Source organism: Salmo salar, chromosome ssa11, assembly GCF_905237065.1.
Source record: "Salmo salar chromosome ssa11, Ssal_v3.1, whole genome shotgun sequence".
In the NCBI taxonomy this organism is placed as follows: Eukaryota; Metazoa; Chordata; class Actinopteri; order Salmoniformes; family Salmonidae; genus Salmo; species Salmo salar.
In genome coordinates this window covers 95,967,291-95,983,362 of record NC_059452.1, presented here as the reverse complement: position 1 = coordinate 95,983,362, position 16,072 = coordinate 95,967,291, and the positions used below count along the sequence as shown (strand labels likewise).

Below are 16,072 nucleotides of genomic sequence, written 5' to 3'. Positions count from 1 at the left end.
ACCCCACTCAGTTAAATACAGTATACACTAACCCCACTCAGTTAAATACAGTATACCCTAACCCTGCTCAGTTAAATACAGTATACCCTAACCCTGCTCAGTTAAATACAGTATACCCTAACCCTGCTCAGTTAAATACAGTATACCCTAACCCTGCTCAGTTAAATACAGTATACCCTAACCCCACTCAGTTAAATACAGTATACCCTAACCCCACTCAGTTAAATACAGTATACCCTAACCCTGCTCAGTTAAATACAGTATACCCTAACCCCACTCAGTTAAATACAGTATACCCTAACCCTGCTCAGTTAAATACAGTATACCCTAACCCCACTCAGTTAAATACAGTATACCCTAACCCTGCTCAGTTAAATACAGTATACCCTAACCCCACTCAGTTAAATACAGTATACCCTAACACTGCTCAGTTAAATACAGTATACCCTAACCCTGCTCAGTTAAATACAGTATACCCTAACCCTGCTCAGTTAAATACAGTATACCCTAACCCCGCTCAGTTAAATACAGTATACCCTAACCCTGCTCAGTTAAATACAGTATACCCTAACCCTGCTCAGTTAAATACAGTATACCCTAACCCCACTCAGTTAAATACAGTATACCCTAACCCTGCTCAGTTAAATACAGTATACCCTAACCCTGCTCAGTTAAATACAGTATACCCTAACCCCACTCAGTTAAATACAGTATACCCTAACCCCTCTCAGTTAAATACAGTATACCCTAACCCTGCTCAGTTAAATACAGTATACCCTAACCCCACTCAGTTAAATACAGTATACCCTAACCCCACTCAGTTAAATACAGTATACCCTAACCCCGCTCAGTTAAATACAGTATACCCTAACCCTGCTCAGTTAAATACAGTATACCCTAACCCCGCTCAGTTAAATACAGTAAACCCTAACCCCACTCAGTTAAATACAGTATACCCTAACCCTGCTCAGTTAAATACAGTATACCCTAACCCCACTCAGTTAAATACAGTATACCCTAACCCTGCTCAGTTAAATACAGTATACCCTAACCCTGCTCAGTTAAATACAGTATACCCTAACCCCACTCAGTTAAATACAGTATACCCTAACCCCTCTCAGTTAAATACAGTATACACTAACCCTACTCAGTTAAATACAGTATACCCTAACCCCTCTCAGTTAAATACAGTATACCCTAACCCTACTCAGTTAAATACAGTATACCCTAACCCCTCTCAGTTAAATACAGTATACCCTAACCCCGCTCAGTTAAATACAGTATACCCTAACCCCTCTCAGTTAAATACAGTATACCCTAACCCCTCTCAGTTAAATACAGTATACCCTAACCCCGCTCAGTTAAATACAGTATACCCTAACCCCTCTCAGTTAAATACAGTATACCCTAACCCCTCTCAGTTAAATACAGTATACACTAACCCCACTCAGTTAAATACAGTATACCCTAACCCTGCTCAGTTAAATACAGTATACCCTAACCCCACTCAGTTAAATACAGTATACCCTAACCCTGCTCAGTTAAATACAGTATACCCTAACCCTGCTCAGTTAAATACAGTATACCCTAACCCCACTCAGTTAAATACAGTATACCCTAACCCCACTCAGTTAAATACAGTATACCCTAACCCCTCTCAGTTAAATACAGTATACCCTAACCCTGCTCAGTTAAATACAGTATACCCTAACCCCGCTCAGTTAAATACAGTATACCCTAACCCCACTCAGTTAAATACAGTATACACTAACCCCACTCAGTTAAATACAGTATACCCTAACCCCTCTCAGTTAAATACAGTATACCCTAACCCCGCTCAGTTAAATACAGTATACCCTAACCCCACTCAGTTAAATACAGTATACCCTAACCCTGCTCAGTTAAATACAGTATACCCTAACCCCACTCAGTTAAATACAGTATAACCTAACCCTGCTCAGTTAAATACAGTATACCCTAACCCTGCTCAGTTAAATACAGTATACCCTAACCCCACTCAGTTAAATACAGTATACCCTAACCCCTCTCAGTTAAATACAGTATACCCTAACCCTGCTCAGTTAAATACAGTATACCCTAACCCCACTCAGTTAAATACAGTATACCCTAACCCCACTCAGTTAAATACAGTATACCCTAACCCCGCTCAGTTAAATACAGTATACCCTAACCCCGCTCAGTTAAATACAGTAAACCCTAACCCCACTCAGTTAAATACAGTATACCCTAACCCTACTCAGTTAAATACAGTATACCCTAACCCCTCTCAGTTAAATACAGTATACCCTAACCCCACTCAGTTAAATACAGTATACCCTAACCCTGATCAGTTAAATACAGTATACCCTAACCCTGCTCAGTTAAATACAGTATACCCTAACCCCACTCAGTTAAATACAGTATACCCTAACCCCACTCAGTTAAATACAGTATACCCTAACCCTACTCAGTTAAATACAGTATACCCTAACCCCGCTCAGTTAAATACAGTATACCCTAACCCCACTCAGTTAAATACAGTATACCCTAACCCCACTCAGTTAAATACAGTATACCCTAACCCCTCTCAGTTAAATACAGTATACCCTAACCCTGCTCAGTTAAATACAGTATACCCTAACCCTGCTCAGTTAAATACAGTATACCCTAACCCCACTCAGTTAAATACAGTATACCCTAACCCCGCTCAGTTAAATACAGTATACCCTAACCCCTCTCAGTTAAATACAGTATACCCTAACCCCGCTCAGTTAAATACAGTATACCCTAACCCCTCTCAGTTAAATACAGTATACCCTAACCCCACTCAGTTAAATACAGTATACCCTAACCCCTCTCAGTTAAATACAGTATACCCTAACCCCGCTCAGTTAAATACAGTATACCCTAACCCTGCTCAGTTAAATACAGTATACCCTAACCCCTCTCAGTTAAATACAGTATACCCTAACCCCTCTCAGTTAAATACAGTATACCCTAACCCCTCTCAGTTAAATACAGTATACCCTAACCCCGCTCAGTTAATTACAGTATACCCTAACCCTGCTCAGTTAAATACAGTATACCCTAACCCCGCTCAGTTAAATACAGTATACCCTAACCCCACTCAGTTAAATACAGTATACCCTAACCCCACTCAGTTAAATCCAGTAAACCCTAACCCCACTCAGTTAAATACAGTATACCCTAACCCCACTCAGTTAAATCCAGTATACCCTAACCCCACTCAGTTAAATACAGTATACCCTAACCCCGCTCAGTTAAATACAGTATACCCTAACCCCGCTCAGTTAAATACAGTATACCCTAACCCCACTCAGTTAAATACAGTATACCCTAACCCCACTCAGTTAAATACAGTATACACTAACCCCACTCAGTTAAATACAGTATACCCTAACCCCTCTCAGTTAAATACAGTATACCCTAACCCTGCTCAGTTAAATACAGTATACCCTAACCCCGCTCAGTTAAATACAGTATACCCTAACCCTGCTCAGTTAAATACAGTATACCCTAACCCTGCTCAGTTAAATCCAGTAAACCCTAACCCCACTCAGTTAAATACAGTATACCCTAACCCCTCTCAGTTAAATACAGTATACCCTAACCCCGCTCAGTTAAATACAGTATACCCTAACCCCGCTCAGTTAAATACAGTATACCCTAACCCTGCTCAGTTAAATACAGTATACCCTAACCCTGCTCAGTTAAATACAGTATACCCTAACCCCGCTCAGTTAAATACAGTATACCCTAACCCTGCTCAGTTAAATACAGTATACCCTAACCCTGCTCAGTTAAATACAGTATACCCTAACCCCGCTCAGTTAAATACAGTATACCCTAACCCTGCTCAGTTAAATACAGTATACCCTAACCCTGCTCAGTTAAATACAGTATACCCTAACCCCTCTCAGTTAAATACAGTATACCCTAACCCTGCTCAGTTAAATACAGTATACCCTAACCCTGCTCAGTTAAATACAGTATACCCTAACCCTACTCAGTTAAATACAGTATACCCGAACCCTGCTCAGTTAAATCCAGTAAACCCTAACCCTGCTCAGTTAAATACAGTATACCCTAACCCTGCTCAGTTAAATACAGTATACCCTAACCCTGCTCAGTTAAATACAGTATACCCTAACCCCGCTCAGTTAAATACGGTATACCCTAACCCCACTCAGTTAAATACAGTATACCCTAACCCCGCTCAGTTAAATACAGTATCCCCTAACCCTGCTCAGTTAAATACAGTATACCCTAACCCCGCTCAGTTAAATACAGTATACCCTAACCCCGCTCAGTTAAATACAGTATACCCTAACCCCGCTCAGTTAAATACAGTATACCCTAACCCCTCTCAGTTAAATACAGTATACCCTAACCCCGCTCAGTTAAATACAGTATACCCTAACCCTGCTCAGTTAAATACAGTATACCCTAACCCTGCTCAGTTAAATACAGTATACCCTAACCCTGCTCAGTTAAATACAGTATACCCTAACCCTGCTCAGTTAAATACAGTATACCCTAACCCCGCTCAGTTAAATACAGTATACCCTAACCCCGCTCAGTTAAATACAGTATACCCTAACCCCACTCAGTTAAATACAGTATACCCTAACCCCGCTCAGTTAAATACAGTATACCCTAACCCTGCTCAGTTAAATACAGTATACCCTAACCCTGCTCAGTTAAATACAGTATACCCTAACCCTGCTCAGTTAAATACAGTATACCCTAACCCTGCTCAGTTAAATACAGTATACCCTAACCCCGCTCAGTTAAATACAGTATACCCTAACCCTGCTCAGTTAAATACAGTATACCCTAACCCCGCTCAGTTAAATACAGTATACCCTAACCCCCGCTCAGTTAAATACAGTATACCCTAACCCCTCTCAGTTAAATACAGTATACCCTAACCCCTCTCAGTTAAATACAGTATAGCCTAACCCTGCTCAGTTAAATACAGTATACCCTAACCCCTCTCAGTTAAATACAGTATACCCTAACCCTGCTCAGTTAAATACAGTATACCCTAACCCTGCTCAGTTAAATACAGTATACCCTAACCCCGCTCAGTTAAATACACTATACCCTAACCCCGCTCAGTTAAATACAGTATTCCCTAACCCCGCTCAGTTAAATACAGTATACCCTAACCCTGCTCAGTTAAATACAGTATACCCTAACCCTGCTCAGTTAAATACAGTATACCCTAACCCTGCTCAGTTAAATACAGTATACCCTAACACTGCTCAGTTAAATACAGTATACCCTAACCCTGCTCAGTTAAATACAGTATACCCTAACCCTGCTCATTTAAATACAGTATACCCTAACCCCTCTCAGTTAAATACAGTATACCCTAACCCCGCTCAGTTAAATACAGTATACCCTAACCCCGCTCAGTTAAATACAGTATACCCTAACCCCTCTCAGTTAAATACAGTATACCCTAACCCTGCTCAGTTAAATACAGTATACCCTAACCCCGCTCAGTTAAATACAGTATACCCTAACCCTGCTCAGTTAAATACAGTATACCCTAACCCCACTCAGTTAAATACAGTATACCCTAACCCTGCTCAGTTAAATACAGTATACCCTAACCCTGCTCAGTTAAATACAGTATACCCTAACCCCGCTCAGTTAAATACAGTATACCCTAACCCTGCTCAGTTAAATACAGTATACCCTAACCCCGCTCAGTTAAATACAGTATACCCTAACCCCGCTCAGTTAAATACAGTATACCCTAACCCCGCTCAGTTAAATACAGTATACCCTAACCCCTCTCAGTCAAATACAGTATACCCTAACCCCTCTCAGTTAAATACAGTATAGCCTAACCCTGCTCAGTTAAATACAGTATACCCTAACCCCTCTCAGTTAAATACAGTATACCCTAACCCTGCTCAGTTAAATACAGTATACCCTAACCCTGCTCAGTTAAATACAGTATACCCTAACCCCGCTCAGTTAAATACACTATACCCTAACCCCGCTCAGTTAAATACAGTATTCCCTAACCCCGCTCAGTTAAATACAGTATACCCTAACCCTGCTCAGTTAAATACAGTATACCCGAACCCTGCTCAGTTAAATACAGTATACCCTAACCCTGCTCAGTTAAATACAGTATACCCTAACACTGCTCAGTTAAATACAGTATACCCTAACCCTGCTCAGTTAAGTACAGTATACCCTAACCCTGCTCAGTTAAATACAGTATACCCTAACCCCTCTCAGTTAAATACAGTATACCCTAACCCCGCTCAGTTAAATACAGTATACCCTAACCCCGCTCAGTTAAATACAGTATACCCTAACCCCGCTCAGTTAATTACAGTATACCCTAACCCCGCTCAGTTAAATACAGTATACCCTAACACCGCTCAGTTAAATACAGTATACCCTAACCCTGCTCAGTTAAATACAGTATACCCTAACCCCACTCACTTAAATACAGTATACCCTAACCCCGCTCAGTTAAATACAGTATACCCTAACCCTGCTCAGTTAAATACAGTATACCCTAACCCTGCTCAGTTAAATACAGTATACCCTAACCCCTCTCAGTTAAATACAGTATACCCTAACCCTGCTCAGTTAAATACAGTATACCCTAACCCCGCTCAGTTAAATACAGTATTCCCTAACCCCGCTCAGTTAAATACAGTATACCCTAACCCTGCTCAGTTAAATACAGTATACCCTAACCCTGCTCAGTTAAATACAGTATACCCTAACCCTGCTCAGTTAAATACAGTATACCCTAACACTGCTCAGTTAAATACAGTATACCCTAACCCTGCTCAGTTAAATACAGTATACCCTAACCCTGCTCAGTTAAATACAGTATACCCTAACCCCTCTCAGTTAAATACAGTATACCCTAACCCCGCTCAGTTAAATACAGTATACCCTAACCCCGCTCAGTTAAATACAGTATACCCTAACCCCGCTCAGTTAAATACAGTATACCCTAACCCCGCTCAGTTAATTACAGTATACCCTAACCCCGCTCAGTTAAATACAGTATACCCTAACACCGCTCAGTTAAATACAGTATACCCTAACCCTGCTCAGTTAAATACAGTATACCCTAACCCCACTCACTTAAATACAGTATACCCTAACCCCGCTCAGTTAAATACAGTATACCCTAACCCTACTCAGTTAAATACAGTATACCCTAACCCTGCTCAGTTAAATACAGTATACCCTAACCCCTCTCAGTTAAATACAGTATACCCTAACCCTGCTCAGTTAAATACAGTATACCCTAACCCCGCTCAGTTAAATACAGTATTCCCTAACCCCGCTCAGTTAAATACAGTATACCCTAACCCTGCTCAGTTAAATACAGTATACCCTAACCCTGCTCAGTTAAATACAGTATACCCTAACCCTGCTCAGTTAAATACAGTATACCCTAACACTGCTCAGTTAAATACAGTATACCCTAACCCTGCTCAGTTAAATACAGTATACCCTAACCCTGCTCAGTTAAATACAGTATACCCTAACCCCTCTCAGTTAAATACAGTATACCCTAACCCCGCTCAGTTAAATACAGTATACCCTAACCCCTCTCAGTTAAATACAGTATACCCTAACCCCGCTCAGTTAAATACAGTATACCCTAACCCCTCTCAGTTAAATACAGTATACCCTAACCCCTCTCAGTTAAATACAGTATAGCCTAACCCCGCTCAGTTAAATACAGTATACCCTAACCCTGCTCAGTTAAATACAGTATACCCTAACCCTGCTCAGTTAAATACAGTATACCCTAACCCCGCTCAGTTAAATACAGTATACCCTAACCCCGCTCAGTTAAATACAGTATACCCTAACCCCACTCAGTTAAATACAGTATACCCTAACCCCACTCAGTTAAATACAGTATACCCTAACCCTGATCAGTTAAATACAGTATACCCTAACCCTGTTCAGTTAAATACAGTATACCCTAACCCCTCTCAGTTAAATACAGTATACCCTAACCCCACTCAGTTAAATACAGTATACCCTAACCCCTCTCAGTTAAATACAGTATACCCTAACCCTGCTCAGTTAAATACAGTATACCCTAACCCCGCTCAGTTAAATACAGTATACCCTAACCCCGCTCAGTTAAATACAGTATACCCTAACCCCGCTCAGTTAAATACAGTATACCCTAACCCTGCTCAGTTAAATACAGTATACCCTAACCCCGCTCAGTTAAATACAGTATACCCTAACCCTGCTCAGTTAAATACAGTATACCCTAACCCCGCTCAGTTAAATACAGTATACCCTAACCCTGCTCAGTTAAATACAGTATACCCTAACCCTGCTCAGTTAAATACAGTATACCCTAACCCCTCTCAGTTAAATACAGCATACCCTAACCCCACTCAGTTAAATACAGTATACCCTAACCCCACTCAGTTAAATACAGTATACCCTAACCCCTCTCAGTTAAATACAGTATACCCTAACCCTGCTCAGTTAAATACAGTATACCCTAACCCTGCTCAGTTAAATACAGTATACCCTAACCCCGCTCAGTTAAATACAGTATACCCTAACCCTGCTCAGTTAAATACAGTATACCCTAACCCCACTCACTTAAATACAGTATACCCTAACCCCACTCAGTTAAATACAGTATACCCTAACCCCGCTCAGTTAAATACAGTATACCCTAACCCTGCTCAGTTAAATACAGTATACCCTAACCCTGCTCAGTTAAATACAGTATACCCTAACCCTGCTCAGTTAAATACAGTATACCCTAACCCCGCTCAGTTAAATACAGTATACCCTAACCCTGCTCAGTTAAATACAGTATACCCTAACCCCGCTCAGTTAAATACAGTATACCCTAACCCCGCTCAGTTAAATACAGTATACCCTAACCCCGCTCAGTTAAATACAGTATACCCTAACCCCTCTCAGTTAAATACAGTATACCCTAACCCCGCTCAGTTAAATACAGTATACCCTAACCCCGCTCAGTTAAATACAGTATACCCTAACCCCTCTCAGTTAAATACAGTATACCCTAACCCCGCTCAGTTAAATACAGTATACCCTAACCCTGCTCAGTTAAATACAGTATACCCTAACCCTGCTCAGTTAAATACAGTATACCCTAACCCCTCTCAGTTAAATACAGTATACCCTAACCCCACTCAGTTAAATACAGTATACCCTAACCCCTCTCAGTTAAATACAGTATACCCTAACCCCTCTCAGTTAAATACAGTATACCCTAACCCCTCTCAGTTAAATACAGTATACCCTAACCCCGCTCAGTTAAATACAGTATACCCTAACCCCTCTCAGTTAAATACAGTATACCCTAACCCCTCTCAGTTAAATACAGTATACCCTAACCCCTCTCAGTTAAATACAGTATACCCTAACCCCTCTCAGTTAAATACAGTATACCCTAACCCCTCTCAGTTAAATACAGTATACCCTAACCCCACTCAGTTAAATACAGTATACCCTAACCCCACTCAGTTAAATACAGTATACCCTAACCCCGCTCAGTTAAATACAGTATACCCTAACCCCGCTCAGTTAAATACAGTATACCCTAACCCCGCTCAGTTAAATACAGTATACCCTAACCCTGCTCAGTTAAATACAGTATACCCTAACCCCACTCAGTTAAATACAGTATACCCTAACCCTCTCTTTTTCTTTCTCACTTGCCTGTTCCTGGCATGTTATTCTCCTCGTTGAAAAGGACAAACGTAAAATGCAAAAATGCATCCGGCTGAGATTTGAGAATCACTCAAGTGTCCATTTTGGCTGAAAAACATGTTCTGCCCCCCTCCCCTTCCTTCCCTCTCCTTTCTTTGAATTCACATGTACAATTGCAAAGCCAGTCTAGTGGAATTGTTTGTGTGAGAGAGAGCTTTGAGTGAGCTCTTCCATCTCAATGTAGTTCTACTCCCCTGTACTGTATGCCTGTAATGGATCTGAAGTGAGCGAGATAGAGCTCATGACACGTACTGCTACATATCCACAACGCTGCTTCATGCACTGACTCTATCCATGTGACTTGTCCATCCAGTACTTTAGATAGAATAAACAGTACCCGGCCCTCCGTGCTACAGGCTCCATGATGATAACCTTGCATTATAATGACAGGAGGAGATAGCCACAAGGGTCTGTGTCAAGGTAAAATGCCTGCATACATTCATTCGCTGTCTTCTTCCAGTGACCACAGATTAATGTCTCTGCTGCACAATTAACACCCAAACTGACGACCAAATTCTAGCGTCTTTATTAAAATCAATAGAATGTACTTTTTTCCTATGTCTCCAGGTAACCCTTTTTAATTAAACAGACACCATTTTGGACCAGGCCTGACAACAGCCAATAAGACTGAGTGTACAGAAGGAATTCAGGCTGTATCTAGCCTGTGTCTGACCCCACAGAGACCACAAAGAGCCTCTGTAACCTGCCCAGGGTAACAGGCTGGGACTACGCCCCAGATCATCCCAGCCAGGTTAACGATTAGACGCAAGAATGGCCCCTCGAAGTCTGATGTGAAGAGAAAGGGAGGATGGATGGCTCCAGTCCGATGTGCCTGACTGCCCTACGCTCATCTGGCGGGGCTGACACTGAGAGCCAGGGGTCCTCTATATCTCAGGAGCTCTATTAAAGACAAACAAGAAGATATCTGTTTGTCCACCCCTGGAAAATGCCGCTCCCCTTTCATCCGCAGGCTCCCATTTCCGTGGGTCGTGACTTTACTCAAACATCAATTACTGTTATGTTTCCTGTTTGATCTCACAGGCTCGTCTTTAAAGTCAAATCGGGAGGGGGAAATGTGTAACGACAATGCAATGATTGTGTGCGTTGTTTCTCTGTCTTGCTGTTTTATGTTCTCAATGTGGTCTGTTAGGCAGTGGATGTTGATTGCCTCTCTCTCATGTCAATCAGAGCTGCTATAATCTTGCCTGTGGTCAGTGTTTGGGGTAATGCGTTACAAAAGTAGTGTTATGTAATCAGATTACTTTTATGAGCAACGGAGTAAAGTAACGCTTTATATAATCAGATTACTTTTATAAGTAACGGAGTAAAGTAACGCTTCATATAATCTGATTACTTTTATAAGTAACGGATTGGGTAATATTGTTATAGTTACTTTGTCAACTAACACGTGCGTAACATTCAGAATCATACCGGGCGCTTGTTTTCATGATCTGATCTCGACTTGTTCCAGTTCTCGAGCGAACGGAGAAAGGCTGTTTGGAGACAGCTGCTGTCCATAGAAATGTATAGAGGGCACATTACTTTTTCATGAAAGTAACACAAAGTAATATAACACGTTACTTTTGTTAAACGTAACAAGTCTAGGTCCAAAAGGCATCTTAACAGCTTCTACCTCCAAGCCATAAGACAGCTGAACAGCTAATCATGGCTACCCGGACTATTTACATTGTCCCCCCCTTTTTTTTGTTGCTGCTGCTACTCTGTTATTATCTATGCATAGTCACTTAATAACTCTCTACATGTAGATATTACCTCAATTACCTTGACTAACCTGTACCCCCGCACATTGACTCTGTACCGGTACCCCCTGTATATAGCCTCATTAGTGTTATTTTTATTTTATTTAGTAAATATTTTTCTTAACTATTATTTTCTTTAAAACTGCTTTGTTGCATTCGGTGTTGGAATATGTAATATATTACTATTTCATGTAACTAATCCCAACACTGTAGTACATCATGAGAAACTCTGAAACACTTTTTCACCTCTGAAACACTGTCATCTCTGAAACACTTTTTCATCTGTGAAACACTGTCATCTCAGAAACACTGTCACCTCTGAAACACTGTCACCTCTGAAACACTGTCATCTCTGAAACACTGTCACCTCTGAAACACTGTCACCTCTGAAACACTGTCACCTCTGAAACACTGTCATCTCTGAAACACTGTCACCGCTGAAACACTGTCATCTCTGAAACACTGTCATCTCTGTAACACTGTCACCTCTGAAACACTGTCATCTCTGAAACACTGTCATCTCTGAAACACTGTCACCGCTGAAACACTGTCACCTCTGAAACACTGTCACCTCTGAAACACTGTCATCTCTGAAACACGGTCACCTCTGAAACACTGTCACCTCTGAAACACTGTCACCTCTGAAACACTGTCATCTCTGAAACACTGTCACCTCTGAAACACTGTCACCTCTGAAACACTGTCATCTCTGAAACACTGTCACCTCTGAAACACTGTCATCTCTGAAACACTGTCACCTCTGAAACACTGTCATCTCTGAAACACTGTCATCTCTGAAACACTGTCATCTCTGAAACACTGTCACCTCTGAAACACTGTCATCTCTGAAACACTGTCACCTCTGAAACACTGTCACCTCTGAAACACGGTCACCTCTGAAACACTGTCACCTCTGAAACACTGTCACCTCTGAAACACTGTCACCTCTGAAACACTGTCATCTCTGAAACACTGTCATCTCTGAAACACTGTCACCTCTGAAACACTGTCACCTCTGAAACACGGTCACCTCTGAAACACTGTCATCTCTGAAACACTGTCATCTCTGAAACACTGTCACCTCTGAAACACTGTCACCTCTGAAACACTTTTTCATCTGTGAAACACTGTCACCTCTAAAACACTATCACCTCTGAAACACTGTCACCTCTGAAACACTGTCATCTCTGAAACACTGTCATCTCTGAAACACTGTCACCTCTGAAACACTGTCACCTCTGAAACACTGTCACCTCTGAAACACTGTCATCTCTGAAACACTGTCACCTTCTCAGAAAGAGTTTGGCCTTGCACTGACTGACCATAAACAGGCTATGTATCCACCATAGGACTCCTCACAGGCCAGAGAAGAACACTCTCTCTTACTCTCCTTTTAAGAGATGAAGAAAGTTTCAGTGTTCCAATATGTAAATTAGCCTGTCCTCATTGAAAGTTAGCTGACAGTGAGCAAAAACAATGATGAGAGATCACAGAGACACAGACAAGAGATTTTAGTTAATTTACAGTGAGGACCAATAAGATAAGATATGTGTTATTTTCATTACATCTGCTTTCTGACATAACAAGTGGAGTGTTGTAGCCTAGCTACCATAGTTTGGCTTGCAAATTAATCCTGTTCATGTACTTAATCCAGGGGCGCAACTTTGGTTTTAGAAGTGTGGGGGGACATTTTTTTTATCCAGTTGGATAAACACTCGAAACACTCAATGATAAAACTGGGGGGGGACAAAATGTAATTTCAGAATGTGGGGGGGGGGGGGACATGTCACCCCCGTCCCCAGTGAAAGTTACGCCCCTGAAATAATGTATATGAATATTACTGCTAAGTTTACATACGTACATTTAAGAAGGGATTTTAAATGAACGTAGCATAAAATTAGAATTTGCAGTTTCGTATAAATCAACTTAATGTATGCTAACCAGTAATCCTCAGTGACCATAGTAGGCTAGAAGCATTACAAGATCATATGATCAGATATGGGAACGTTTCCTAGCTCTACCAAACCTTCTGGATCTGTCCTCTCTATACAGTAATTTGCGATAAGAGGAATTTCAAGCATGCATTCTCAAATCCCACCAAAAATAAGGCTGGCTGTACGGATGTTTATGCCAAGCTTTTAGGGCATTAGCAGGGTTGACGTGGTGCTCCCTCCATGCTACTGCAGCTGTTTCTCCCCCCCCCCCCCCGGCCACACGTCCACAGCTAATTCAGAGGTTTGAGTTTCCCCTTCAAGCTGCTGCAGCTGTGCCTCTGACAATTCTGTGGGATTAGGCAACAAAATGAACTCATAATAAAATGAATCAATCATCATGACATTTTGTTTAAATGTAGCTATTGAAAACATTTTGCCTGTTTCCTCAGGCAGGCTTAGAAGAGAGGGGCCGGGATGCATAAAAATAGGAGGCTTTTTTTTTTTATATAAATGTAAGAACGGAGATTCATTTGTCTTAACCCCCCTCCCCTTCCCTCTCCTCTCCCACTTTATCTGTGCCTGTCTATATTTTTTTCAACTTAGAATAATTTGCTGGTTTATTTGGCTTGCTGTGTGTAGTGGAATTGATAAACATTGGCCGATGAGAGCAATACAGTTCATTTTCCTCCTTTGGTGGTTTTACCGTCAAGGAGTAAGAGGGTAACGATCAGACTCTCTTCCCTCCACAGGCAAAGTAACTTAAGTGTTCATGTTCACAGCAACAAAATTAAATGATAAATTAATGAACATCTTTTTTTCTCTCTTTTTTTCTTGACACACCATACCGTTCGAGGCGATTCCGTTAATGAATTAGATCAAGGTGACACATAGTGTGTGAACCTGGGGAGAAAAGGAAAAAGATGTCTATTTTTTTGTCCTGATTTGTAAAGAAATTTAGATCACGGCAAAGCAAGGAGGCAAGGCATCGTCATTTAATTAATTACTTAATGTGTCCTTCCGTCGTCTAATTGAATTAATTATGGGCCTAATTGGGCAGAGTGATGATGGCTTCCGGGGCTGTGGAGCCCTTGATGAGCTGAAGGTAGCTGGGTTTCTTAGAGAGACTAGGAAAGAGGGCTCTCCAGGGACAGACAGGGAGGGACCCTCCCTACCACCACCACCAGTGGCCCATCTCCCCTCAGCTCAGCTTGGGTGGGTGGGGTCAGGGGAGGCCTGGGGCCAGCGAGAGCCTCACTCTGGCTCCTCTATAGAAATATCTCTGAAGACAAAGTACACATGCTAGGACTGAAAGGAACTGAAATGAAAAAAGCATGACGCATCATCCAAGTTGTGTTCTACTCCAAATAGTTTTAGATGTCTTTATTACAGGGCTATGAACATCTGTCCAGCTCAGTAGCTGCAGCTTCTCAGCTTATTTCTTTGTAGGGCATATAGATATCTAAGCTTTATCAAAATGCAAATAAGCTTGTGTTTTGTCTTTAGATGTGTGTATTTTTCCTTGCTGTGTATGCTTGTGATTTGTGTACAGTATTTATGTGTTGTCCTGCAGGGCTGACGGCTGCAGCGATGGCCGAGGCTATGAAGCTGCAGAAGATGAAGCTGATGGCCATGAACACCCTGCACGGAGCCGGCAGCCAGAACGGTACCGAGTCAGAGAACGACGAGCTCAACTCCAACACAGGTTAGACACACAGCAACATCCATACTTGACTGTTTATCACAGCTAACTACTGAGGCACAATGAACAGGAAAGTATAACAGTATACATACAAAATATGTGTCTGTTCAAATCTACAGCCAGTATTTAACAGCCCACGCATGTGTCTAGCCGTAACTATGAGAGTTGGCTAGAAACTGCAGAAAGTTTTGTCTCCTTGTAAATTTCCGATGGCCATGTCTCTCTGTCCATGTCTCTCTGTCCATGTCTCTCTGTCCATGTCTCTCTGTCCATGTCTCTCTGTCCATGTCTCTCTGTCCATGGTTGCTCAGCTCCACTACGGGTAATTGATTCTGGCCCACGCATTGCTTTCTCTTTAGCCTTATTTTTTTTAGGCTTAGGACGTCCTTAATGTCTGCAAGCTGACCGTGCATTTAGATGGAGGTGATGGCAGTGTGTGTGACTAACAGTGTGTGTGGCAGTGGGCTGGTTAACACAGACACAGAGAGCCTTCTTTATAGCACCCAGAGCCACACAGACACAGAGAGCCTTCTTTATACCACCCAGAGCCACGCAGACACAGAGAGCCTTCTATATACCACCCAGAGCCACGCAGACACAGAGAGCCTTCTTTATACCACCCAGAGCCACGCAGACACAGAGAGCCTTCTTTATACCACCCAGAGCCACGCAGACACAGAGAGCCTTCTTTATACCACCCAGAGCCACGCAGACACAGAGAGCCTTCTTTATACCACCCAGAGCCACGCAGACACAGAGAGCCTTCTTTATACCACCCAGAGCCACGCAGACACAGAGAGCCTTCTTTATACCACCCAGAGCCACGGCAGACACAGAGAGTCTTCTTTATACCACCCAGAGCCACACAGACACAGAGAGCC

General features: G+C 41.9%; 1 protein-coding gene across 12 annotated transcripts in view; it reads left to right on the top strand.

Annotated features, from left to right (window-relative positions):
- Positions 1-16,072, top strand: part of LOC106592083 (dachshund homolog 2) — a 312,801-nt gene that overhangs the window by 180,128 nt on the left and 116,601 nt on the right. For 6 of the 12 annotated variants that reach the window (XM_045690137.1, XM_045690138.1, XM_045690136.1 and 3 more), the window contains exon 3: positions 15,063-15,194. In XM_045690137.1, coding sequence (XP_045546093.1) covers positions 15,063-15,194 — 132 coding nt within the window. Of the gene's footprint in view, positions 1-15,041; positions 15,195-16,072 lie in introns of all 12 variants that reach the window. The other 6 variants (XM_045690135.1, XM_045690132.1, XM_045690130.1 and 3 more) reach the window with 1 other exon arrangement.